Below are 25,762 nucleotides of genomic sequence, written 5' to 3'. Positions count from 1 at the left end.
AATTGAAACTGTAGCCTAGGACTGTGCCCTGACAGGGAATCAAACCTGCCTTTTTGGTGAACAGGATGGTACTCCAACTGAGCCACCCAGCCAAAGCCAAGCCAATATTTAATGACTTCAATACGTTTGCTTCTCCCAGATTTTGAAAACAGTAGTCCTAAATACATTTCCTTGATACTGCCATGTTTTTTACTAGCTACTATTCTACAGAAATAAGTTTTAGCCACTTACTGATAAATTATCCATTAATTTGATTGCAAACTCTTGGTTTTTCTGTTACCAGTCTCACTGATGCACGACATTTTATTTCCTTTCCAATCATTACTTTTATTTCGCTGTACTGCCTAGGCCCACAAGTACGATCAATAGAAACCATGGTAGCATCCTTACCTCCTTCTTCATTTCAAGGGTAACAGAACATACCACATGCCTGATACATGGTACCTATTCCTTGTTAAAAAGCTGGAGAACCAGGCTCAAGGACAAAAGTGAAGGGGCAGAACTTCACTGAGGAAACCACTGCTGCTCTTGCGGCAAAGCATGGCTTCTACCCCTAACTGTCTTCTCCAGTCTCATGCTGGTACTCATCTGATTCGCAGACCAATGTTCTGAACTTATACCCTGCTGTAAAAGAGGAATGCGTTCTCTGGGTCCTTAGTCATCATAGACTATTTAATCCTTACACAAAGTGAAAGAATTCATAGAAGTGCTGAGCAACAGAATACATAATATAAAAAAAGGGCACCTGGCTGGCGTGGCTCAGTTGGTTGCAGCACTGTCATGTAAACTCAAAAAGTTGAAAATTTGATTCCCAGTCAGGGCACATGTCTAGGTTGCTTGTTCTGGTTCCTGGTTGGGGCAACGAACTGATGTTTCTCTCCCTCTCTCTAAAATCAGTAAGTATGTCCTAGGATGAAGATTAAAAAAAAAGGGTACAGTTTTATGTCAAACTCTGGCATAACGATTATCACAAAATACTTCCATTGCACTGTTGCCAACATAGTATTTTACTAAAAGGCCAACAGCTGGCCCCAAATTTGGAACAGGAGTTTCAGTGTTGAATGGTAATAGCTCTGCCCACTTAAATATTATTTCCCAGCTTTATTTACCAGCCCCCTGGAACCAAAATTAAGAGCACTGCCATCGCAGTTCTGCAAATCTTGCGCACATTCTGCGAAGTGGCACCACAAGCTGGAACTTCAACAGCAGGACTCCTGGATGTGCCAAGCTAGCCTAGTCTATATCCACCCCCATCATTTTTTAATCTGGCCTCCTAAAGCTGGCCAAGAACGATTCAGAATGAGATTCTTGACAGTACTCAAAGAGCATTGCACCAGACATTATAAAAGCATAGCCAGAATAGGCTTAGGTTACAAGGGAGTTAAGATCACAAAATTAACTTCCCCGAGCCCCATGTTCTTCAGCAGCCTTCTCAAAGACATTACATTATTTGTTGTTACTACCTCCTCTGACTATCCAAAGGAGCCAAGTTTGTGTTTACTGAGCACACCAGGCTCTACTGCAGACATTGGGTAACTCTAAGGTGCATATCTTCAACTCTCACGCTGAAATAACTCTCCCACAGGAACAGAAATAAGTTGCTAGAGCATGGCCTCGTTCCTTTACCACCATCACCCAGCAAAAGGAACTTACAAAAAGGAAAATGACCAGATTATCATAGCAAATTATTTTCTGATTTTTAGTATGTGCCCACAGGTTTAGGTTAAGGATCCTACTAAAAACTTATAAACCAAAATAGAACAAGACAAATTTACACAAAGACAATTATTTAAGACCTTTATTAACAGGTGCTTGCAGTTTGTTGACTTTTTTGAAAAAATCAAGTTGTAAACTTTTATTACAAATTAAAAATGAGGTTCTTAAAAATCTCAACTTGACCAGATATGAAACAATTTAAAAACCTTTAAAGGTGTATTGAGAAAAACCAGGCTTATTTTTTTTAAAAAACACGTTTGTCATTACCAAAAAGAGACGTCTTTAGATAAAAATAATAAAAACCCCATGCTGCATAGATAATGCAGATAGTTCTAGTCATCTGGTCAACGGGCAAAAAGCAAGCACTTAAGGTCTTCAGCTCCAATCTTTTGTTCATTTCTTATTGCTGGAATTTCATATTCATTTCTTCTTGTTAGATGACTAAACTGTAAAAGGAAAAAAAAAGATCTTGTACCATTCACTGCAATGTTTTTCAATATACCAAACTGCTCCAGATCACATTAGCTAAGTAGGGAAGGCATTAACACATCTCAAATGGTTGATTCTAAGACAGTGATTTACAAGAGGGGTGGATAATGCGTGCCTCCATGAGGTTTCTGGATGGATGACCTTTGTCACCCCCAAAATATAGACAAAACTCAAAAGCATCAATGACTAAAAATACTAATTCCAGAGCCAAACAGAAACAATTGTAAGCCTCTCAGTTATCAAGTAAAAATAGAATAACTTACTTTTGGACTTGATATCAAAGTTGCCACTTTCCCCCAGAGACTATATTGGTCACCCTCATTTAGGTTGTTAATTCTAGTAGCTACCCCACTTCTTTTTTAAAATGTAGAACACCACAATGTAATTAACATACTTCTTAGGGCATGGCTAATAAAGACTTTCTCAACTGGAGATATCACAGCACACGTTCAAAAAAGTTTGAAAAAGCCCTACAATAATCAAGATACAATGTGAAATGGGCCTTTCTCTTGCATTACTGTACACTACTCATGACAGCTCAGAGGCCAGAAGGCCGTTTAGGCTAACCTTACCCGGATGATGGTAGAGATGGTAAGCCGGCATTTACTCAGCCCCGCCCTGCTCAGCCTCGGGAGCGGACGAATTCTCAGCTGGTGGATCGGCTGCTTTTGTCTCTTTGCCATCTTGTGGTTTAGGGTTCTCTGGGCGTCTGCGTCGGTAATTGAAGTTGCGGCGGTACCGACGTTGAGGTGGCTGCTGACCTTGGGTCTCATCTCCTTGATTTTCTTTATCTTCTTCATTGCCGTCCTCTCTAGGCTGTCTTTGGCGAGGAGGGCCCCTGGAATAAACATTGTGTAAGTTGGCAATGATGAAACTTCTTTTCTTTAAACCACCCACTAGTGTTAACACCATATCTGGTTCTTTCTCTTTATCAACTGGTCTGCAAGCAATTTAGCAAAAACAAGAGCAAATGTGATTTATATTTCACAAACCGAGTGTGATGACTTTTATAGACACTGCAGAAAGGCATGAGATACCACACTTCATATCCACTATCATGGCCAGAATTAAAAGGCCAAGAAACCACTAGGGTTAGTGAAAACATGGAGAAATTAGCTTAAAAAAGGGCAAACAAACTAAGTATATATCAATTGACCAACGAAGAAACAAAAAACGTGACATCCACAGAACAGAACATAATTTGGCCATCAAAAGGAATGCTACATGCTATAACATGAATGACCTTTAAGAATAGGCTAAGTAAAAGAAGCCAAATGTATCAGGACTTTCAATCATCTAAGACACAACACTGATTTTGCTGGTGATTAAAAATGTTGATAACAGTGAGTTTTCTTGGTCTCTCCTCCATTCATACTCATACTACCCCATAATGCCTGAGGAACACCAAGGTTATTATCATGCCTTTGGTACATTCTGGTTACCATGACTTTAATTCCCATTTAGATCTCTACATTCCATTTTCCACCTCTAAATACCCCAATCTCTCACCTACTCCTCCCAACCACACCTCCTTATCCTGAAACCCTTTCCACACACACGTACATATTTATATTTGTATTTTAAGAACTCATGGTCTTCAGTAAAGCTGCTGTGGCTTTCCCCTGCAGGCTTCAAATGGTGACTGCCACACCCCACCACTCTGGCTTCTAAATTAATTCTCCCTATTTCTTTCTAAAACCCTGAGGCTTCATATTTCATGTTAGGCTATGTTCCCTTTACTATCCTTTTCCTGTTGTAGTTATGACAAACCCAAATAACCTGGGTTTTTACTTTTTACCTTGCATCCAGTGATTTTCTACCTGGGTTTTCTCAATTTGAAGCATTCTACCACTCAATCACTCCTTCCTATTTTCCCAGCTTATCTCTTCTTGTTCTCCCACACTTTATTTCCACTAGGATCTATAACCAAGGGATCCTATCACCTATGTCTCCATCACCTTAAATCTTTTTCTCTTCTTTACCCAATACAAAGTCCATCATTAATCATTATAACTAACCCCAGCCCTAATGTATCTTCATTTGGATAAACAAGTACCGCATGAACCCAACTCTGCCCAACCTGAAGCGGTTCCTTAAAATGGCTAGAAAAAGACAATTATGCTGGTGGGCCCATTTAAAATTTGTGATCACTATTATTTGATTCCCTCTATGTTTCTTCTAGAGATATTTTCACATCTTTGACCCAAACTTCCCAAACCTCCCCTCTTACCTCTCCTTTTGACTGCACTAACACCCTGGGGCCCATGTTCTCTGGGCTTCTTACACAGCACACAGTCATGGTTCCTAGCTAAAGACCAACCTCCTACTTGAGTACACTGCCTGTGAATTTTAGAAACTATATCTGGAGACTTAAAATAACTCTCACACCATACTATTCTACCATTGTGAGACTGGGAATATTGCTTCAAAGTATACTACATTTATGTATTAAACATGTCTGACTGACAGAGCTCTTCCTCAACTACTTGACACTTGATATTTAAACATCTATTAAAAAAGATTTTCTTCCTAAAACCCAGATAGGCATGTTGGTTATTTAATTCAAGTCTGGAACAGGGGTTCTTTCCCCAAGACTGTAAATTCTTTTTAAAAGGTTTCATTGATTTTTAGAAAGGGGAAAGAAGGGAGAAAGCGGATGAGAAACACAAATGTGAGAGAAAAACCCATCAATCAGTTGCCCCTTGTATGTGCCCCAACTGGGGACTGAACCAGCAACATTTAGCTTTGCGGAATGATGCCCAATCAATTGAACCGAACTGGTCAGGGCCCAAAATGTAAATTCTAAATGCAGTGATTACATTTTGTAACTGGAGTGACTAACAAAAAGTACATACCTAAATTGAGAAATGATATATGGAACATTATGCCACCTCCAGAGGTAAAACTCTCAATTCTTCACTTATCGTATAGTTCAGATAACTCCTCATGCTTGAAAGGTAATGCTCACCTTTACCTTCTCCCTACCAAAGAAGGTCTTAAAGATATAATGCAGTTTGAACTATTTATTCTCTTACCTGTTCAAGGACAGAAAATCTTGAAATTCTGTACCCTCATAGAGGTAAGAAAAAAACAAAAATCAAAAAGCCCCAACCCTGTAAAGTAGACCGCCCATCTAGAGCCAGCAAAAAAGAGGCAAAGAACAGGCTCAAAGATAACTGACTTCAGGTTTACCTCTTAGACAGCTAAGTAAAGGTGAAGTACTCGCCAAGACTGTAGGAAAAGCAAGATGCTGTCAAGCCCTAAAATATGCTTGGAAATTTTAAAGAGAAAACCATACCTGCGAAATCGTGGTCTGTAGCCCCGATACATATTCTGTCTCACTGGTCTACCTTGTTCTCCCGCACCCTGGTTGTCAGCACCCTGGAAAGACAGTGGGAATCAAGCCAACTGGATCAGTAATGGAGTAAAACCCCAATGAGACAAATCCAAAGTCTGAACACGGGAGTTAAAAAATAAATAAAATGATCTAGTAACTGTGATTATGCTATAAATTAGTGATTAATCCTTTTGGCTTTTATTAGGAATTGAAAAAGTGCTTCCTATTATGATTAATATGGGTCCAGTATAGGGAAGACACCAAGAAAGAGCTTAAAATGCAGTCCTATCACGTTACCATAAGCTGTTGTTGATCCTTTTACTTTTTGGCAAAACTTACCTCCATCACTTCTCCCTGCACAGGAGGGTTGGAATATTGTGGTCGACGCCCATAGGGTCTCCGCATGTAGTAAGGTGGGAACCGTCGCCTGCGATAGGGCCGGCGCTGTTGGGCCTGGCCTTCAGGAGCGCTCTCCGATCCCTCATTCTTTTCCCCACTCTCACTATTCTGGTAATTCTGCTGGTAATTGCGTGGAGGACCCCTGCGACGTGGATAGCGTCTATAATGGTTACGGTCTGCTGCATATTTACTGCCTTGCACTGGAACTCCACCAGGGCCTGTAACATTTGCTGCCTCCGCACCCTACAAAAAGTCATCATATGTTGACAGTGACGATGGAATTAAGTACACTAAACAAAATTCACACAAAGCAAATAAAAAAGGGTCTGTGGCCAGGGGTGCATAGAAGTGATTAAATATTAGTTCCTCACTGTTCTGATGAGATTGCCCTCTAACTGCAGCCAGCACATTAGGCTTGATGCACCTGTGTTCATGTGGTCACCTGACCCATCCATCCACATTAGAGCCACCATCCTAGCGGATGAGATTTCCAAAACATTTCCACACTGAAGTCAAACCTTTACACAAAAAGCATCCTCACCTTTTCTCCTTCAACAACATCAAACTCCACAGTCTCTCCATCTCCTACACTGCGAAGGTACTTCCTGGGGTTATTCTTCTTTATGGCAGTCTAGTAATATCACATTCCAAAAATAGATTAACAGGGGAGAATAATGTGCTTTTTCATTTAAAATGTACCAGAGTCAGTATTAATTTAGCTTCGATACACACTTAAAATTAGCTTTAAATAACACCACACCATCAATATAAATATACAAAAACAGGGACCAATGCTAACCCCCAACCTCAACTAAAATACTCCAGTCTTACAAGGCCCCAGCATTTTACCACAATTTTCCAAACTAAAACAAGTAATTTAACACTCAAGACACAATTTATACATTTCTAAATGCTTTAGTAAAAGCACTGTATGTTGCTTTGAACAAAATGAGGATATCAATCTATCCCCCAAAGACTGCACTTAATAGAAGCTAGCCCACACAGGGCCAGTTTAGATGACAGGCGAGTTTAGTTTTGCATGCTTCGAAGTTGACCAAACCAACTTTGTCCCTGTGTTACTATAGCAAACTCAGTTACAAATGTCAACCCAAATCATTTCACACCTGTCTGTGATAATACTTCAATGTAATGTAATTCACATGTTAGTGTCTATGCCACTTTTTGTATTATCTGGCTACATGGGACAATTGGTTATTACCATCCCCAAAATACAGCTCACATTTATTTGTTCTCCAGACTGCTATGACTAAGTAAAAGGGGAAAAATAACACCTCACATCTGTGGGCAATACTTCTACAAAGTTCTTTGACACAGTACCTATCCACTCTCATTTTGACAGATGATGTGAGGTATTATTACTCTACTTTTTTAAAAACAGATAAAACAGACTTTAAAAAGTTAAGTGACTTGCCCAAGGTCACACAGATAATAAGTGGCAGAATGTTGACTTTTCTAAATCCAGGTCTTGGGACTCCAAATCCCATGTTCATTCTACTACATCACAGCAGTATCCATTACAGGATCACTCAATGCATTTCCATTCCAAAGGAGGCAGGACAACCAACAATCCGAAGCTAATTAAGCTAAGTTGCCCAGAACTGCAGTCTCCTTGATACATCACCAAGACCCGAGCAGCCAAAGTCCCAAGAAACAAGTAAATATTGAAACCACTTCCAAAATAAAGAAAACATATTGGTGACACCTTGTGGGTCAGAACAAGTGGGTGACACACATTCAGCCAAATAGATGATCTCATCTGTCATCTAAACTGTCACAAAGTTTTCGTACCTTTCATATATAGCCAACTCTAAATTTTACCTGCAGTCATAGGGGATAGCAGAAGTATGGATATAAACTTTTTCCAGTCAGCACCTTCAACACCCTCCCCCATTTCCCCAAGCCCTTTAGTGTTGCTAACAGGCAGCAAGACTGACAAGTCCTGCTGACTTCCTGGTCCTAAACCTGCATTTTTGAACATGCAAAAGGGAAGGAACAAGTAAGAGCTGGTCTTCAATTTTATAAAATACTTTTTAAAAAATAACATTCTGTCTGAGCACCCTGTATTTGTATTTAGAATTTAAATGTTTCCATACTTATAACTGACCCTGTGATTATCTGATAGGGCTTTTGATAGACTAGAAATTGGTCTGGCTTCCCCCTTGATTGCCAGTGAGAGCTGGCTATCACTTCAAGAGAGCTACAAAGCACAATCTAAGACAGCCCTTCTTAAGTATGTTGCCACCCAAGCTCACACTGGCTTGAAAAAAGGTGTGTGGAAATTGGCTTACATTAACAATAAAGTCCCAAATGCTCAAGCATTTTCCAAAATATTTTCATTAAATGGTACTTGAGAAAGTTCAGTATGTAGAACCTACCAGTTTTTTCCCCCCTCTCAAAACACTGAAGCCAACCTAAAAATTATTGGTAAGTATCAACTCTGCCACACTGCCTCTTCATTTACCCCCAAACCAGGTGAGGCTTTCTACAATTTCCAAGGCCAGCCAAAATTCTCCAAAAGTAAAAACCTATCTTACCCACTCAAAGTGCTTCAGAGTAAATGGAAGGACCCATTTCAAATTAGATGTCTTGCAGGTTTGTCCTATTTTCCCCATGATTACTGTCATCTGTCCTTAACCATAGTGGTAAACCTAATAGCATCTGAAAACAACTTAACAGTTCAAGTTTAGGTTAATAGAGGTTTTTTGCTCATCTGAAATTAGGTTTAAAAATTTAGTGTAATGACTTGAGCATTTCAATATTTTAAGAAGTCATAACTATTAACAAAATACAAATTTAAAACACCTATCTTAAGTGAACTGCCAATACGTTTATACATTTAAGCATGATAGAATTCTTCCTATAGAAATTAAGTTGGTAGTTGGATTTAAAATTTTTTGTAAGAAACAATAGTTGAGAAGATAACCCCTCCCCTTGTCAAAAGCCTTGAGTCAGAAGCATAAATAGTCACACAAGCACCCACCTGGTGTACAAATACATCTTCCTTGGTGTCATTCCTGAAAGACAGAGAACCAAGTTGAACAAGTTAAAAATGGAATACATTTCATGTTGTCAAAGATTAAGAATACACTGGGTCTTTTTTGCATCTTCCTATTTTTCCTATTATAGAGATTTTCAGGCTCCCAACCAGCCATTAGAAAATTTATAAATGAAACAGAACAACAAAAACAAAATTAGTAAGCCACTATGATTTCTGCTTTAAAGACTAAGCAGTTGCCAACAGTTGTTAACTTCACCACCTGTACAAATATAAAACAAAGTCAAAGCGTGACCTACTAAGCCAATAAGAGGGTAGAAGTGATTAGCACATATATTGTCACTCCTTATCCTACTAAACATTACCAATATTGCAGCACACCCCTCTTACCTCTAGACCATGGTTACTAACAAGTACAACACTAGAAGCAAACCCTAATGTAAGCTATGGACTATGGGTAGATTCGTCAACTTGGTGCAGGATGGTGGGGGACTTTGTACATGTGTGAGCATGGGGTACAAAGGAACTGTTTTCTGCTCAATATTGTCATGAACCTAAAACTACTCTGAAAAATAAAGTATGGATAAAAAAAAACCACCCACCATTATGAAGTACAAATATGGACACCACCAATATCCACATCATTCATGTGACAAGCAATATACCGGAGAACTAAGCAGGTGAAGACGAAGAAAACTTTTTACTAGCACACACAACCCTTTTGCTTCAATATTAGACACCATTTTACGTTAATCATTAGCCTAGTCAATCTACTGATAGGCTTTTAAGTACAGGAATGTGACATGATACCAATTATTGGACATTAAAATCCAGTGGTTGCTATTACGAAAAGCCAAGAGCTGCCCAAGTTAGTTACAAAAGCTACTCCAGGACTGATGGAAACCTGGATTAAGGAGTTGTGTGTGACAAAGTGGTTTTGTCTTGAGGTAAAATGGGAAAAACTTTGTGGATAAATGGATGTTAGAAGAAAGGGGGAAGTGGAGAATTGTGTGTGTTTTTAGCTTGGGGACTGGGCTTAAGGTATCAACAAGAACCACTGGAGGAGAGACAGTCTTCCAGACCCTTATTAGTTCCTCAATCCTCTTCATTCTGTTAGTAAACCAGGGAAAGGCTCAATGGTAGCTCCAGTGCTTAATGACAAAAGGAACAAAGGCTACAATGAACTGGACTGACTGAGTGACCGACTGTTGGCTCCTTGTTGATCCATGGAGCAAAGCACACACCTAAGAATCCACATATAGCCTGGAATATCATTAACACTAGGGTACATGTAATTTATGGGAATAGGACAATTTTAAGTCTTTAAAACAAAACCCACACACAAATTGCAAAAGCTACTCAAGGCATGTGACTGAAAACTGATCTTACAAGCTAGTTGATTATTAGGAACATCTAGGGAATTAATGGTTGGTTATAATGCCCATCTATAAACAGTTCCCATAGCTATCACTAATTAGTTCTCATGCTCAACATAACGAGCTTTCAATCCCTAAGGCTGTTAAATGGACAAACAACAAAAAATTAGTAGAGGAATTTAGAACATTGGAGAAAAATAGGAAGTTGGGCAAAGCTGAGAAGCGTGATTTCAACAGGGGCACTACTGGCCACCTAGAGAAGGAAAACTCTGACTCCAAAAAACCTCCGCTGCCTTGCGGCATACCTCTTCAGGGGAAAGGCTAAGGGAGTAAACCCCGACAGAAAATCCGGAGCCGGAGTCCCTAAGGCGGTTTGACGTTGTAGTCAACACCGGCAACTCCTGCGGCGCACCTGAAGCCAAGCTGTATTGACTCCGTCTTTCCCTTGGATCCTTCAGCTGCGAAGAGAGGGGGGGTCTGCTGCATGGGCAACAGCAGACCCTCCATATCACCCTGCCCAGGCTCTGTAGCTTCAGCTTCACTGGAGAGGACACTCCAGCGTCATCACAAGATGTCGATTCAACACGGGAGGAGACAGATACCGTGTCACTCCCGAGTTGGACTGCACAACCATTCTCGGCGGTGCAGATAGACTCTTAAGAAGCTACACCATCGTCTCTCGAGACGGACGGCTGCCGACGACGACTACTGGCCACCACAAGGCATTTAGTTATTCCAAAGACTGGGGGTATTATTTGCAGTATGCGTGAAGGGTGTTAGGCTTCTGGATGACCTTGGTTAAGAACTATATGGTATCCTACTTGACTTTCATAAAAGTAAACTTATTATTTGATTTTTGAATCTAGACTTTTTTACTGTTTTAACATGCATTAAATTTACTAAATACGCAACTTCCACGGAGAGATTTTTTTTTTAAATTTCTAATAATGCTGCTAGTGTGTCCGGGTAGCCAATAAAGCGCTCCTTTTATCAATCCATATTTGTAGTAGCAATGATTATTAATCATGTCTCCTAACAAAGCTGACAAATAGGTATTTACATACCAACACATTATATACCAAAATAAAAACAAATAAAAGCAGTTTATGAATTTTATTTCAGGGTTGTAGAAGAAATATTTAAAAATTTATCAAACCTACTTAACTAGTGAGAACAATCTTCTTAAAAATAGTACAAGGTGGCTCCCTACTCCTCCCGGTCAACAGACAGCTGCAACCCTGAGACATGATGGTGAAGGTCAAAGTGAATGGATTTGGCAGTAGCCGGCACCTTGTCATTAGGGCTTCTTTTAAAGCTGGCAAAGTGGATATTGTTGCTATCAATGACCCCCCTTCATTGACCTCAACTACACGGTCTACATATTCCAGTAATGATTCTACTCAGGGCAAGTTCAAAGGCACAGTAGTCAAGGCTAAGACTGTGAAGCTTGTCATCAATGGAAAGGCCACAGACATCTTCTAGGAATGAGATCCCATCGACATCAAATGGGGTGATGCTGGTGCTGAGTATGTTGGTGTCCAGCAGTGTCCTCACTACCTTGGAGAGTCCTGGGTATTACTTAAAGGGTGGAGCCAAGAGGGCATCATCTCTGCCCCTTCTGCAGATGTCCCCATGTTCATAATGGGTGTGAACCATAGAAGAATGATGACTCCCTCAAGGTTGTCAGCAATGCCTCCTGCACACCAACTGCTTGGCTCACCCTGGCCAAGGTCATCCATTACAACTCTGGCATCATAGAGGGACTCATGACCACCGTCCTTGCCATCACTGCCACCCAGAAAACTACAGGTGGCCTCTCTGGGAAGCTGTGCTGTGATGGCCAAGGGGCTGCCCAGATCATCCCTGAGCTGTGTTAAGCTCATTGGTATGGCTTTCTGTGTTCCCACCCCCAATGTGTCAGTTGTTGATCTGACCTGCCACCTGAATAAAGTTGTTAAATACAATGACATCAAGGTGATGAATCAATCCCTGGTCAGGGCACCTACAAGAATCAACTAATGAATGCATAAATAAATGGAACAAATTGAGGAAAAACAAAAAGAAAGTGGCTAAGCAGGTGTCGGAGGGGTGGAGGGAAGAACTATTAACACTGTTGCTGATGTGTGGTATGTACTATGGAGGCGGGTCTACAATAGCTGGCATCTATACTGAAGGAATATGTACAGATATTTTTGTCATTATTAAAGATACATTATAACAACTATTTGTATAGCATTTACTCTGTTCAGTCATGCGCTGCTTAACAGGGATATATTCTGAGAAATGCATCATTACCTGAGTCATTAGGTGCTTCTGTCTTACAATCAAAGAGCACTTACACAAACCTAGGCGACGAACCTGTACAAGCTTTTACTGTAGGCAACTGTAAACACAATGTTAAGTATTTGTGTATTTATACTTAGAAAAAGTACAGCAAAAAAAAAAAAAAAGGCTTATGCCCTGGCTGGTGCGACTCAGTGGACTGAGTCTGAGTGCCAGTCTGTGAGCCAGGTCCCCAGTTGGGGGCGTGCAAGAGGCAATCACACACTGATGTTTCTTTCCTTCCCCTCTCTCTAAAGATAAATTAATTTAAAAAAAGGGGGGGGGTATAAAAGATACACGGTACACCAGCACAGCGCACTTACCACTGTTAAATAAGAGTATACAGGACTGGAAGCTGCTCTGGGTGAGTGAGTGGTGAGTGAATGTAAAGGCCTAGGGCAGCACCACACACTCTGCATACTTTATAAACATTGTACATCTAGGCTAGTAATTTTAAAATATTATTCTTTCTTCAAAAATTAACCTTGGCTTACTGTAACCTTACTTTGCTGTATAATTTTTAAATTCTTAAATTTTAACTTAAGTTGACTTTTTATAATACTTAGTGCAAAACACAGAAACATTATCTTTCTTTAATCCTTACTGTATTTAAGTTTTGTTTAAGAAATGTTAAAGCTTTTAAAACTTTCTTGTTAAAAACCAAGACATGAACACACACACATTAATTAGCTTAGGCCTATACAGGGTCAGGATCAACATTATGGTCCTCCACCTCCATCTCCTGTCCCACTGGGAGGTCTTTCAGGGGAAATCACAGCATGGAGCTGTCATCTAGTATAACAACAAAGCCTTCTTAGTGGAATACCTTCTGAGGTACCTGCCTGAGGCTCTTCCCGGGGAGGTGTCACTCTTCAGAAACGTGTCTATGATTTCTTTCTCCACCTTAGATTTGCTTGTAAGCAGATAATGCACCATGAACATTCCTCTCTATGAATGAAAACCTTTTGGTGTTGGGATTCTTGTTTTCAAACTTGTTAACAAGCTTGTTGAGGCCTACAAAAGCTTCTGCCAAACACTTCACTGAATTTTCTTGGCGGAAAGGTTTTTTCTTTTCTCTTCCCTCTTCAGCTGTGTGTTCCTGTTCTAGCTCCAACACTCCTCATTACTCAATTCCTCCGGAACCACATCTAGGAGCTCCTCAATGTTATCCTCATCCACACCCAAATTAGTGTTTTTTGCCATCTCAACCAGTCCTGTTGACTTGCGATCTTTGTGCTGAGGTGTTGTGACAGTTTTAAGGACACTAGGCAACAGGACTTGAGCATCCTCAAGATTTTGGTACCCACAGTGTATGTGTTGAAACCAATCCTCCATGAATACTTGGGTGACTATATGTAGAAACCAATACAAGTTCACAAATGATGTCAGGTCAGACAACAGTAGTCATTTATATTAACCTACTAGAAAATATAGTATAGCCCCCCCCAACCTAATTTCCCTTCTGCAGTCTGAAAATATTAAATAAACAACCCATAAGTTTTAAATTATGCACTGTTCTGAGTAGTGTGATGAAATCTTATCCTGCACCATCCGGCTCCATCCCATCTATTATCTGAATCACTCTTTCGTCCAGTATACTGGCAGTGTATATGCTACCCCATGAGTCAGTCACCTATTAGTTGACTCAATTACCAGATTGATGACTGCTGTGGTATTACAGTGCTTGTGTTCAAGAAACCCTTATTCTACTTAAGAATGGCCCCAAAGCACAATAGTGATGCTGGCAATTTGGATGTGCCGAAGAGAATCTGTAAGTGCTTCCTTTAAGTGTAAAGGTATATACATATATAGTTAAAACGCACAAAAAGGTATGTATAGGGCTTCCAAGTTTTCAGGCGCCCACTGGGCAACCTGGACTATATTCCCCAGAGAAAAGGGTGGGATGGGGAGAGGGATCTATTGTATCACCACCAAAGTTATCTGGAGTTTTAGGAAGAAATTTGACAACAAATTCGGATTTTAGCCAAAATACTATGGTTGAGCTGCATTAAATCAATCTAGTTGCAACTTGCTAAATGACTACCCAGAAATTACAGATACTGCTAACAGGAAATCTGATTTTTAGTGCTCATTCCCCTATTAACAGCTGTGTAACCTTGGAAAACCACCTCCTCCTCAATGGATCTTTTTCTTCACCTGCAAAATGGGAAAAACTAAATGACTTATGTACCAGCTTATATTACTGAGGGCTTAAAACTGTGCCGAGTGCTTTAACTATCTGTGTTATCACTCAATCTTCACAATTCTGAGGAAGGTGCTATTATCACCCATTCTACAAATGACAAAAATGAAGTATGTGGCCACCTGCTCATAATAGTAAAATCTGACTCCACAAGCCCTGGTCTTGATTATGTTCAGAACTCAAAGAGAACGAGCTTGTAAATCTTTACACTTTAGCTTTAGAGGGAGGGTACAGTATACGGTTGCTCCAATTTTTGAAGAGAATGATGACAGCTAACAAACACCCCGATATACCCTCACCTGTACACATGAAGTTATTCCATGTAATTAGGGCAGGGCTCTGCTATACACACACCCACCCACACCCCTAACCCTTTAAAAAGGTAAAAAGCATTCTTAGCTCACAAGCCACACAAAAACAGCTGTGAGTGGTAGTTTGTTACCCCTGAGATCTATATAGTAATACTGGGAAAAAAATGCATGCCATGGCCACCAGGGATCTTACTGAAGAGGAAAAAAGCAATTAAAATAAGGTGATCAAAATGGCTCATCAAAAAGCATGTTGTAAAACTTTTGGCTATTTGCAATGTAATGGGAGGGAACACCAGCATCCACTGCACCTTACCTTTCGGTATGTCCTGAGAACCAAGAGGCACACTTCTGCCTTTACCATACTTAACTGAGGGTGGAAGGTTACAGACAGCAGATTAGTTTATAAGCTACTCCCCTTTGGTGGCAAAGAAGTCATTAAAGACAAGAGACTGTCATTCTTTGATCTAACCCACAGCATACTACTATAGGAACATGGTAAGCACTCAATAAAATTTAAAATATTTGAATGTCCATTATTCACTTAACACTAGCCAGTTTTTCAAGTTAAAATTAATTACTATCACTTTGTACTTTTCTAAATTCCGTTTTTTAAGTATCATTCTATCCTGTTGGTTCTTCCTCGAATCTGCCACAAGCCCAACAGGGTGTCTTCCTCTTTTTAGCATTCTCCTAACTTAAAATGGTATCTCCCACCCCTTCCTTCAGCCTCTTGCTCTCTGTTTGTCCTTCAAACTAAGTCTTTATAATCTGATATGTATTTTACACATATGGCTACTGTATTCCACGGCACAGGTCTACACTTACCCAACAGTGTCATTCTATATCCCTTCCTCCTACAGCAAGTGTACTCTTTGCTGTATACTTCTACTCCACCTCATTTGTTAATAGGGGCACAGCTGCTATACTACTACCGGATAGGTTTAAGGAAAAACTCAACATCCCTATTTTTTGTAGCACAACGCAAGTAAAAACATGTAGCCAGCACTAAACTTTGATACTACTAAAGCTATCCAACTGCATAAATTTATAACCCCTTGGTTAAGAAGGAGGGAAAAAACAAAACACGCCAGGATTTACCATCTATACGCTCCACAATCCAAAGTAGCCAGAAACCAATTTCCAAGTCCTGCAAAGATGGCTGTAAGATCATAAATTCCACTTACTGTTTTAATTGTTCTCCATTGAAACAGTCCGCACCACACGCCTAACAGACACTCCTATTCTGCCTGCCTTGGGTGACCTAGATTGTAGATGCTTTCAAGGGCTAAGATCTGGAGGGTAGGAAATTCGGCAACTACAGACCCAGTACCATGAAAATAGAAGATGGGATACACTGGTTCTTTATTCTATATTTTAAAATGAGAAGATTTTACTTATCAGTGACTTGGTGAACACTGGATGACTTCTGGCCAACTTCATTCAGACCAGTGGCTAACATAACCAGTACGTAAACCAATCCTAAAGTGCTCCATATACAAGTCATCGTCAGAAGAGCCCCAGTTCTGAACAGACCAATGAAGTTTTAAGACATGGCTTTAAAACTAAACATCTCTTTGCCTCCCCTGCCCAAATCCCTTCCCTCAGCAATACACGACCAAGTCTTTAAGCCTTCCCTAGTGCCCACACAGCATTTAGTCAATTACATCATAGACTACCCATGACTTCTATGGCTTAGAGATGGATCTCACTGTGCGATCAAGTTAGCATCAGTCTCACTTTAACAGACCAAGACACTTGGCAGTCATCTGTCCACAGGCTTTCAAACTTAAAAAATTAAGCACCATATAGTATTTTAGACTTTGTGGGGTCACAGACTCATGCCCCCCGTGCCCTTAAACAACCCATTCTTAGCTTGTAGGCCCATATAAAATCAATTAAAACAAGATTCAGAAGTGAAATACAGGTCTGCTGTTCTCTCCTTTCATTTCCCATTATTAGCTACTAAGCAGTGCTTTAATTTGTAAAGCCAATTTCTTCACTAAACTGGTACTATTACAGCAATCCCCAAATACATGAAACAGTCAGTGAAAAGTAGAAAGCTTTTCAAATCTGAGAACTAGTAGTCAGTACAACACAGGAGGCTCCAGTGACATGCTAGAGATCATTTAAGAGTCTTTCAATAGCTAAGAATAGCCATCCTAAGAAATTATCTGTAACTCTGTGGACAACAACCAAACTGAGGATGACAAGTGTCTATTTTCAGAGATAGTCTAATAGTAGTCAGTGAATATAAACTCTGAAGCCAGAAAATTCAGTTCAAATCCCAGCTCTGCCAATTACTAGCTAGTCTCTTTCTGGAGCAAGTTGACTCAACCTCTCTGCGCCTCAGAATGTATTATACCTCAAAGGTTTGAGGATTACATGAACTGGTTCACTTAAGGCATTTAAATACGCTGTAAGTTCTTGACAAACATTAGTTACTTTTATTTATTACCATTGCGTGAAGGAAATCATCTTCAGTTATACACACATTGAATCCCCAAAATGGAACACTCCCCAACCACCTGCCAAGGCAGACCAACTAAATATTTCTGTAGAGGGATAGCAGGAAGGGATATCAACAGGAGAAAGCAAAGCCTGACAGACTCTGGTAAATAAAGAGAATGTATGCCCCCTTTAAAGGTGGTAATAATATTCATAGCCAGCTGAATTTTTATTTACTTGGGAATGTAGGTCCTAAAGCTAAAATTCAGATCTTAAAAATAATCATCTGGTTATTTTTGGTGCTATCTCCCATATTTTAAATGTCAGTAATTAGTTACAATTCTTTTTAAGATACTGCATTGTCCAAACAAAACACCTGGGGTCACCAGTCTGTGACCTCTGATTAAATCCCGTCTATGCTCCAAATTCCTTGCCCACCCTAAAACGTTAGAATGATTAATTTAGCATTTTAAGTACCCTGGAGAATAGAAAAGTATTCCTATTCTACTCTTTATAAAAGATGCATGTCTCACCGAAATATAAATTGTTAACAGAGTCATGCCAACCTTTTACAGTCTGGTGAGCATGATCAATCCACAAGAGCTGGACGCAAAAGACAAAATCAGGTCTCTAGTTTAAAATAAGAGATTCAGCCGTGGCTGGTGTGGCTCAATGGATTCAGTGCCAGCCTGTGAACCAGATGGTCACCACTTTGAGTCCCAGTCAGGGCACATGCCTGGGTTGCGGGCCAGCCCTGCAGTTGGGGGCACACAAGGCAACCACACATTGACGCTTCTCTCCCTCCCTTCCCCTCTCTCCAAACATAAATAAAATCTTTAAAATAAAATAAAATGGATTCAAATCCTGAAACCAGTGATCCCTGTGGCATCCTTTTAATGACACCTTCAACAACTGTGAATCAAGTTTTTCATAATAAAATGAAAAATAATCTTGGGGGGGTTAATAAGTTCCTCTGGTCACATAATCCATATTACCTTCTGCAGACTCAGCACACAAAGATTAACAATGAATTTCTCAAAAACTAGAACCACCATGAAAAACGCTTTTAACCAATAATTCTAACAAAGCTATACCAATCATCATAGTACAGAATTCAGATTGACATGTTTACATTTCTTTAAAAACAAAAACTTTACATAAAACCTCTTTAATTATAAAAATCTTAAGAACCCAGAACATAAAATCATAGAACCCAAAGTTAAAATTAAAGTCACAGCAATTATCTCAAACACTGCATCTTCTCCTTTATAGAGAAACAGCACTTGTGTATCTCGCCACCTCCTTCGCCCACCAGGTGTCTTCAGGCAGGTCTACATACTGAACTGAACCAACTGCCAGCTTCAATAACTTTAGTTTTTTAAGACATATATTTTCCATTAATCAAGGCAAACCTCTCCTGGACTTAACTGCAGTCAGATTTTACAATGTCTCATTCAAGTCTCAGAATCATTGAAAATGACCAATTCAGAAATATAAAGCACATATGAACCAGTTAAGCTGACAAAATAGTTGAGGTCTGGACAGTCCAAACAAAGGATCACCAAAAACCAATTTCACTTGCCCTGGAGGATGACCAATCAAATTGATTGCAAGTCAGAACAGAAACATACAAGCAATGGCATGTCATAAAATAAAAATTTAGAAATGCAAACTACTCCATCTTGGATATCAATAGTTCACCTCAAAAATATCATAAGCTATGTCCATTTAACGACATGCAGCAAAACAGAAGGCGCAAACTACAGTTTTTAAGCACAAACTACAACCTAACCACTGAAAAGGTTGCAAATTACAGTCCCTTCTACTGTGATATCATGATTATAATGAGTCGAGGTTAAAAGCAATGTTTTTCAAGGTATGACCCACAAGCCATAATCACCTTGAATTCTTGTTAAGAATGTGCCCCAGACCCAATGAATACAAGCTGGGAAGTAGAGCTCAGGAATTTGTACCCTTTCAAAGTAAGCCACTGTTTAAGGCTTAAGCCCTTAAGATGGTAATACCAACTCAAATGCTAACAAATTCAGAGATCAATCAACTAGAAAGTGGTCAATTATAAGCCCTGAAGCATTCCCTTCCCTCCGCACTGGTAACCCATTATCAAAAACCTGATGAAAAATGTAGCCTTGGCCTGTCAGAAAGGCAGGCAGTGTAAGGACAGATGGAAAATTCAGAAAGGTTTTGGAAGAAACAAAACGTCTCCCCCACAACTGCAAACGTGGAAAACAGACCATCAGCGCTTACAATCTTTTACTCCCCCCACTATATAGCTGAGCAATGAATGGGTTTTCAACAGCCAGTTACGTCCCTTTAGACTCGATCGTGCCCACTGGGTTTCCTGCAGCATTCCCATTTCACTAACACTCGGTATTACTTCTTGCGCTCTCGTAAGCCTCTCGCGGTTTAATGCCTTCTAGAGCAAGGCTGTCGGGAGGCTGCGGGCCGGCTCACACCTGTGAGGCCAGCACTCCCGGCGGCACAGGCGCACTCCGCCGCGCACCGCGCGTCCAGCCTTGGCAGCCATCTTGGAAACGACGCCGGCTCCCCCGGAGGCCAGGAGGGGCTGCCAGGGAGCGGCACCTCCCACCACTGCTGCTCCAGGCCATCCTAAGCATCCCGTCTCCAGGTGGGGCCTGCGCCGTTGTCTTCAAACACCGAGAGAACTGCTATCATGGAGTAAGGCCACTCTTAATAAGCTAAGACCAAACCTTTAATAACATTCTTAATAGGTCGGATTTGGGGAGTAAAGAAATATTAAGGAAGGCAAGAACCATTTTATTCCAGAAGTTACTTACTCTATGAGCACATGAAAACAACTCTTGTTGTCAAAGCACTCCTAATATGAAATTCATCTAAGGAAGCGTATGCTGAAACGTTAAACAAAGGCAATACCTTAGTCAAGATGACCAGACCCCATATACTTGCACTGATTGTTAAATCATGTTACCTCCAAAGATTAACAAGTTCTAATAACCTATACACTAATCAATGGTTCACACGTTCAAATAATTTCAATAACGTATAAGATAATGACAAGCATAAAAATATAGCGGGCCAGAGTCTAACACACTTATACGAGATCCTAGTTTCATCGGTCTGCCTCTTGCCCTTAAATTACGCTGTACCATAACAAACCTTTTAAGTTAGCTTTAAATTGATATTTATGCGCAAAACAAAGACGATCACTAGGTCCACTAATCCTTTTCAGTCATCAAGGAAAACAAAAACTCAACTAACACCACACCAGAAGCAGCAACTCAGGCATGCTTAAAACAATCCCAAGTCTTTAAAAGCCTGCAGCTTGAAGCAGAACGTTCAAGAGGTAGGACGGTCAGCTCACCTGTTGATGAAACCATATCCGTTTCTTACATTGAACCATTTTACTGTTCCCAAAACCTTCGTTGCTGGAAGAGAAAAAAAATAATAAACCCACGATTACTAGACATCCTTTTTCTAAAACCGCCATGCTTCAGCATCCGGTCCCTCGTGCGCTAGCCGACGGTGGTCCGCGGCCACCTGACAGCCTTTTCCCTTTGGCGCCCGCTCCACGTGGGTGACCTCGAGGCCGCCAAGGCTAGGGACGCGGACCCAAGCTGGGCGCTCGGGGAGACAGCAGGCGGCTGCTGCGGGGCGCAGAGCACGTGAGGGAAGGGGAAGCCGCCTGGCCCACTCCAGCTTGCGTAGGCGGCGCGTTGCGCCGCGCCCTCAGGGTACACGCGGAAGGGAGCTGGTGGGGAACGGAACAACGGCACCCGGGCCCCAGCACACGCGGCCCGCACGGAGGGCGGGACCCCGCCGCACACGCGGTCGGTGGCGCGCGGCTGCTCGGGGGGAGGGGCGCGCGGCCACGCGGGGCCCAGGGGCGCTGGAGGCGGCGCGCCTGCGCCTACCGGGCACGCGGACCGAGCGGGCCGGCGTCCGCGAGGGCGCAGGCCTGGGGGAGGGGCAGCCGCGCGCCGCCGAGTCGGTCCCCGCCGGCCGCGCGCCCGCCGGCTTGCCCAGCTTCGGGTAACGGTTCCGCCACTAGGCTTCCCTACGGCCCCACCCCTGTCCCCGTCCGGCCCTCACCGATGACCTTCTTGTCCCCGCCGGCGGGCGCCGCCGATGTGAGGCCGCCCGGGCCGCCGCTCCCTGCGCCGCTGCCCGTGGTGCCGGGCTTGGTGTCGGCAGCGCTGAGGGTGGGGGCGGCGGGGGGGGCGGCAGGCGGCTGCTGGGTCTCGGCCTCGCTGCTCATGGTTGCGGTGATGGTGACTGGGGCCGGCTGCTGCAGCTGCGGCTCCTCCCGGGGTGTGATGGTAACTAGGCCGGCGGCGGCGGTGGGGCTGCTCAGGGCTCTCTGGGGTCCGCTCTCCGCTCCCGCTACCGATCGAACTAGCGAGAATGGCGGGACGGGCGGGATAAGCCCTGCGATCGACCCGCCCTAAGCATCGTTCACTGGTCAGGAGTGCTGTCAATCTGGCCACCTGACCCTAATTCCTTACTTGTATTGGCTAACACTTTATCACTCCTCCACTTTCATTGGCTCTTAGGCGGCTAATTCGGTCGACCTACAACCGTTCCTGCCTCCGCCGCCGCCATAGAGACCGGAACTAGAATTAGAGTAGAGTCACCAAGAGAACCATAGAGTATCCCAGAGGACGGGCAGAGGGAACGTGAGTCTCACTAGGCTGTAGCATGGGCGTGCGGGACCTACGTCCAGGGTTGTGTCCTGGTCGGAGGCCAGATCCCTGAGCCTGGATTGCCCAGTCACCGGAGGGCTTGGAAGGGGGCCGGCCGACACCTTAACCCCAAGTAGAGAGAAGTCCTCCCACCCTCCCTGCTCCAAATATGGTCATTGTGACCTCAGACCATTACTGCGGATAGAGCCGTATTTTGTACAATGGCCGTGTACTCACGGTACAGCGGAGGGTTTCTGAAACAGACTTAAACGTATGCGTTCAAAGAGCGTCTGTTCTCGGCTGAGCAGTAACCTTGCAGGGACCACACAGGCTCTCATGCAGCCCCTACTGGGCATATTTAGCATGGAGGGCGGAGTGTGCTTCATGGGGACCTGCCTTCCCATCCATCTTACCAGGCACGTTAAGGACTGTCTTATTAAGCATTCACGTCTTTTTGTATTGGCCACAAATCAGATTTAATTTCAGATCACGTTTATTGAGCAAGCTAGGCATTTTTTAAAATTGCATTTCATTCTTACAATAGCCACGTGAAATAGGAATTACTATCCACGTTTCTCAAACGACTTATAATTGAGGCTGCCACATGGTGTAGCTGAAATCCTCCACCTCCAGTCCTTCTTTATTAAGCGTCTACGATCTGGGGATGGACTAGTTAATCAGTTTCTGCCTTCTTAAATAAAGACTAAGGATGAAGGCAGAAATTTAAACATCCAATACTCCAGCGTTGCAATATCATAAAGCATTTTGGGAGTGGAAATGGAGAAGGCAGAGTGCTGACTTCAGGCACATGCAGTTTATGCAAAGACCTATAGGCAAGAAGAGATGGGGTCTGGGGAAAAAGCAAGTTGTTCAATAAAACTGTAATGAAGACATTGGGTTATAGAGGTAGGCAGGGTCTAATTAGGGATATTTTATTTGAAATTTATCCTAAGGGCAATAGTGAGAAGGGTAATTTAGAGTCGTAAGTAGGGAGTGGCATTTTTTTTTTTTTTAATGCCTGCTTAGTGGAGAATGGATTGTAGAAAAGCAAAACGGAAGCAGGGAAAACAGGAAGCTAGTGGAGTAGTCCTTGTCCCATTAGTATCATCTAGGCCTGTCAATTTCACTTAAAGGCCTCCCAGAATCTGTCCTAAAAATCTCTAATCTCTTCATTCTTTCTGCCACCACTCTAGTGTAGGCCATCATCATCTATTGCATAGAGCAGAAGCAGGCGAACTTTTCCTGTAACGGCTGGATAATAAATATTTTAAGCTTTGCAGGCTAGATCTTCTCTCAACTACTCAACTTTAGAGTCTGAAAGTAGTCAATCAGCAAACAAGTAAATCTGTGTTCCAAATAACTTTACAATAATAAAATTTGAATTTCGTATTACTTTTATGTCGCAAAATATTCTTTTTTTTCAACTACTTAAACATTTAAAATATTTATTTTTGGACAGACGGGAAGGGCAGGAGAAAAAGAGGAAAACATCAATCAGTTGCTTCTCTCCTAAAAAGGGAGGAACCTGCAACCCAGGTGTGTGCGCTGACCAGGGATCAAACGAATGACCTTTTGCTTTGTGGGATGATGTCCAACTGACAGGTCAGGGCTCAATTACTTAAACATCTAAAAACTATGATATTCTTAGCTCATGAGCCATTGAAAAGAAGGGAGTGAGATGGCCTGCCAACTGTAGTTTGCTGACCCCCGGCTTAGTGCACCGTTGTGGCCTCCTGGCCAATCTCTCTACCTTTCTCACTCTAATATTCCCCACCACAACATCCAGAGTGTTCTTTTGAAAACATCTATTTGATGATGACACCATCTCATTTAAAATCTTTCAGTGATTGTTCAAATTCCTTAATGTGGTTTATAGGACCGCATATACTTTTCTAAACTCACCTTCCACTCTTCTTTCACATTCCTTGTCCAACCTTCCAGGTGACCGTTTAGCTATTGCTTCCTTTGGGCTGCCAGTTGCTGTTCCCTCTTCCTGTAACACTGTTTCTCACTTTTCCTTTGCCCGCTTGTCTCAGATGTTACTAGGTTAAGAAACCCTCCTATCCTAACACTATATTGTACTAATTAAAATTGCCAAGCAGATTATGGATTCCTGAAGCACCTAGCATAGAAGCTGAGACACAATATCTTAATAAATTTGTGAAATGCATGAGATGGTATAGAAAATGGACTGGAGGAGGTACTGGCAGGAGAGAGACCATCTGGGTGAAATGCATGAGATGGTATAGAAAATGGACTGGAGGAGGTACTGGCAGGAGAGAGACAATCCGGGCAGCTGCAGCAACAAAGTGTATGAAGAGAAGTAGGTGGATTCTAGAGCTGCTGTTCCTTGGTTCCAGCTCTAGATGACTACTGACTGCTACAAAAACGTTTCCTCAAAAGGCAGTTCTGCCAACACTGAAGACGTCTGAAAGTGTGCTCTATAGGCTTGAGAGCTTTTTTTTTTCAAAGTGGAGTTACAGAGACAGAACAGTGGCAACAGCACCTCTGAGAATAAGTGAGCAACTGTCCCTATTAACTGCTCTGAAGAGATGGCTTCTCCAGCAGAAACAGAAATTCAATAACATTTGCCTTTAAGATGTTATTTAAAAGTATCATTACTTACCCAATTACTTCACTAAGCTCTCTTATATTTAGTGGACATAAAGATGAAAGCTATTTTCTACTAGTTTTCTTGTAGCCCCCTCCCTACTACTGCAGAAGTGCTTCTGAAGCACTGGAGGATAAACCGTTCATGCTGAAATTCATCTCCTATTCCAAAGTGGCAGCTGTCCACTCTATAGTTCTGCTAGTCCCCCTGCCACCCTGAGAGCTCACATTGCCCAGCATGGTGACCACCGTTCAGACAACTCCAGTGCCTATCTTTAAATGATGTGAAAGGCAAGAAAGGGGGTTCATTTCAAGAATCTCCTTTGCAAAATGACTTTCACCTTGTCCCCCATCTATAACAGACTCTGGCCCAAGAACACATTTCCCTCTTCCTGGCAAGCCCTCTCCACCCTTATTTCCTGTCTATTTTTGATCTGTCAATACTTAACTCAAATGGTACCTTGTTTTCTCATGCCGTCTCTCCCTCCACTCTACTCCCATAGCATCTTGTACATACCATTATCATTCATGCAACAAGTGTTTATTGACCACTGACCAGGTACTAGATGCTTACAGCAGAACAAAACAAAAAACTGATGAAATTTCCTGTAAAGGCCTCACATTCTAATGCTTGCCACATTGGATCAAAACTATGCCTACCTCCTGTCATAAGCCCAGGCCAAGTCTTACTCATCTTTGCAGCTCCAGTGCCCTGGACAAAGACTAGCACAGAATGCAGGTGCCAAGTATAACCAATTTCACCTGCACAGCCCATTACAAGAACATCCGCTCAGGATCCCAGCTGACCATCCTTCTCCCTCTCCTTAAAATGCCACCCTGTATAGTTACTTGATCACAG

At 42.0% G+C, this 25,762-nt stretch overlaps 1 protein-coding gene across 3 annotated transcripts; it reads right to left on the bottom strand.

The window, feature by feature from the left end:
- Positions 1-1,798: 1,798 nt before the first annotated feature.
- On the bottom strand, positions 1,799-22,019 carry YBX1 (Y-box binding protein 1). Of its 3 annotated transcripts, XM_090269244.1 has the most exons (8): positions 21,704-22,019; positions 20,976-21,039; positions 8,943-8,976; positions 6,483-6,572; positions 5,882-6,184; positions 5,504-5,586; positions 2,778-3,043; positions 1,799-2,162 (listed from the first exon to the last, which is right to left on the bottom strand). In XM_090269244.1, the coding sequence occupies exons 1-7, from the start codon at positions 21,867-21,869 to the stop codon at positions 2,809-2,811; spliced, it is 975 nt and encodes a 324-aa protein (XP_090125370.1). In that variant the 5' UTR covers positions 21,870-22,019; the 3' UTR covers positions 1,799-2,162; positions 2,778-2,808. The 3 variants fall into 3 exon arrangements, with proteins under 3 accessions (XP_090125370.1, XP_090125372.1, XP_090125371.1); XM_090269246.1 differs by lacking the exon at positions 6,483-6,572; XM_090269245.1 differs by lacking the exon at positions 1,799-2,162 and having other exon boundaries at positions 2,774-3,043.
- Between the last annotated feature and the right edge of the window lie 3,743 nt (positions 22,020-25,762).

This window comes from Furipterus horrens, unplaced genomic scaffold, assembly GCF_987537825.1.
Source record: "Furipterus horrens unplaced genomic scaffold, mFurHor1.1.pri manual_scaffold_3, whole genome shotgun sequence".
Classification (NCBI taxonomy): Eukaryota; Metazoa; Chordata; class Mammalia; order Chiroptera; family Furipteridae; genus Furipterus; species Furipterus horrens.
The sequence above is the reverse complement of the archived record's forward strand: the minus strand, read 5'-3'. Positions and strand labels throughout refer to the sequence as shown.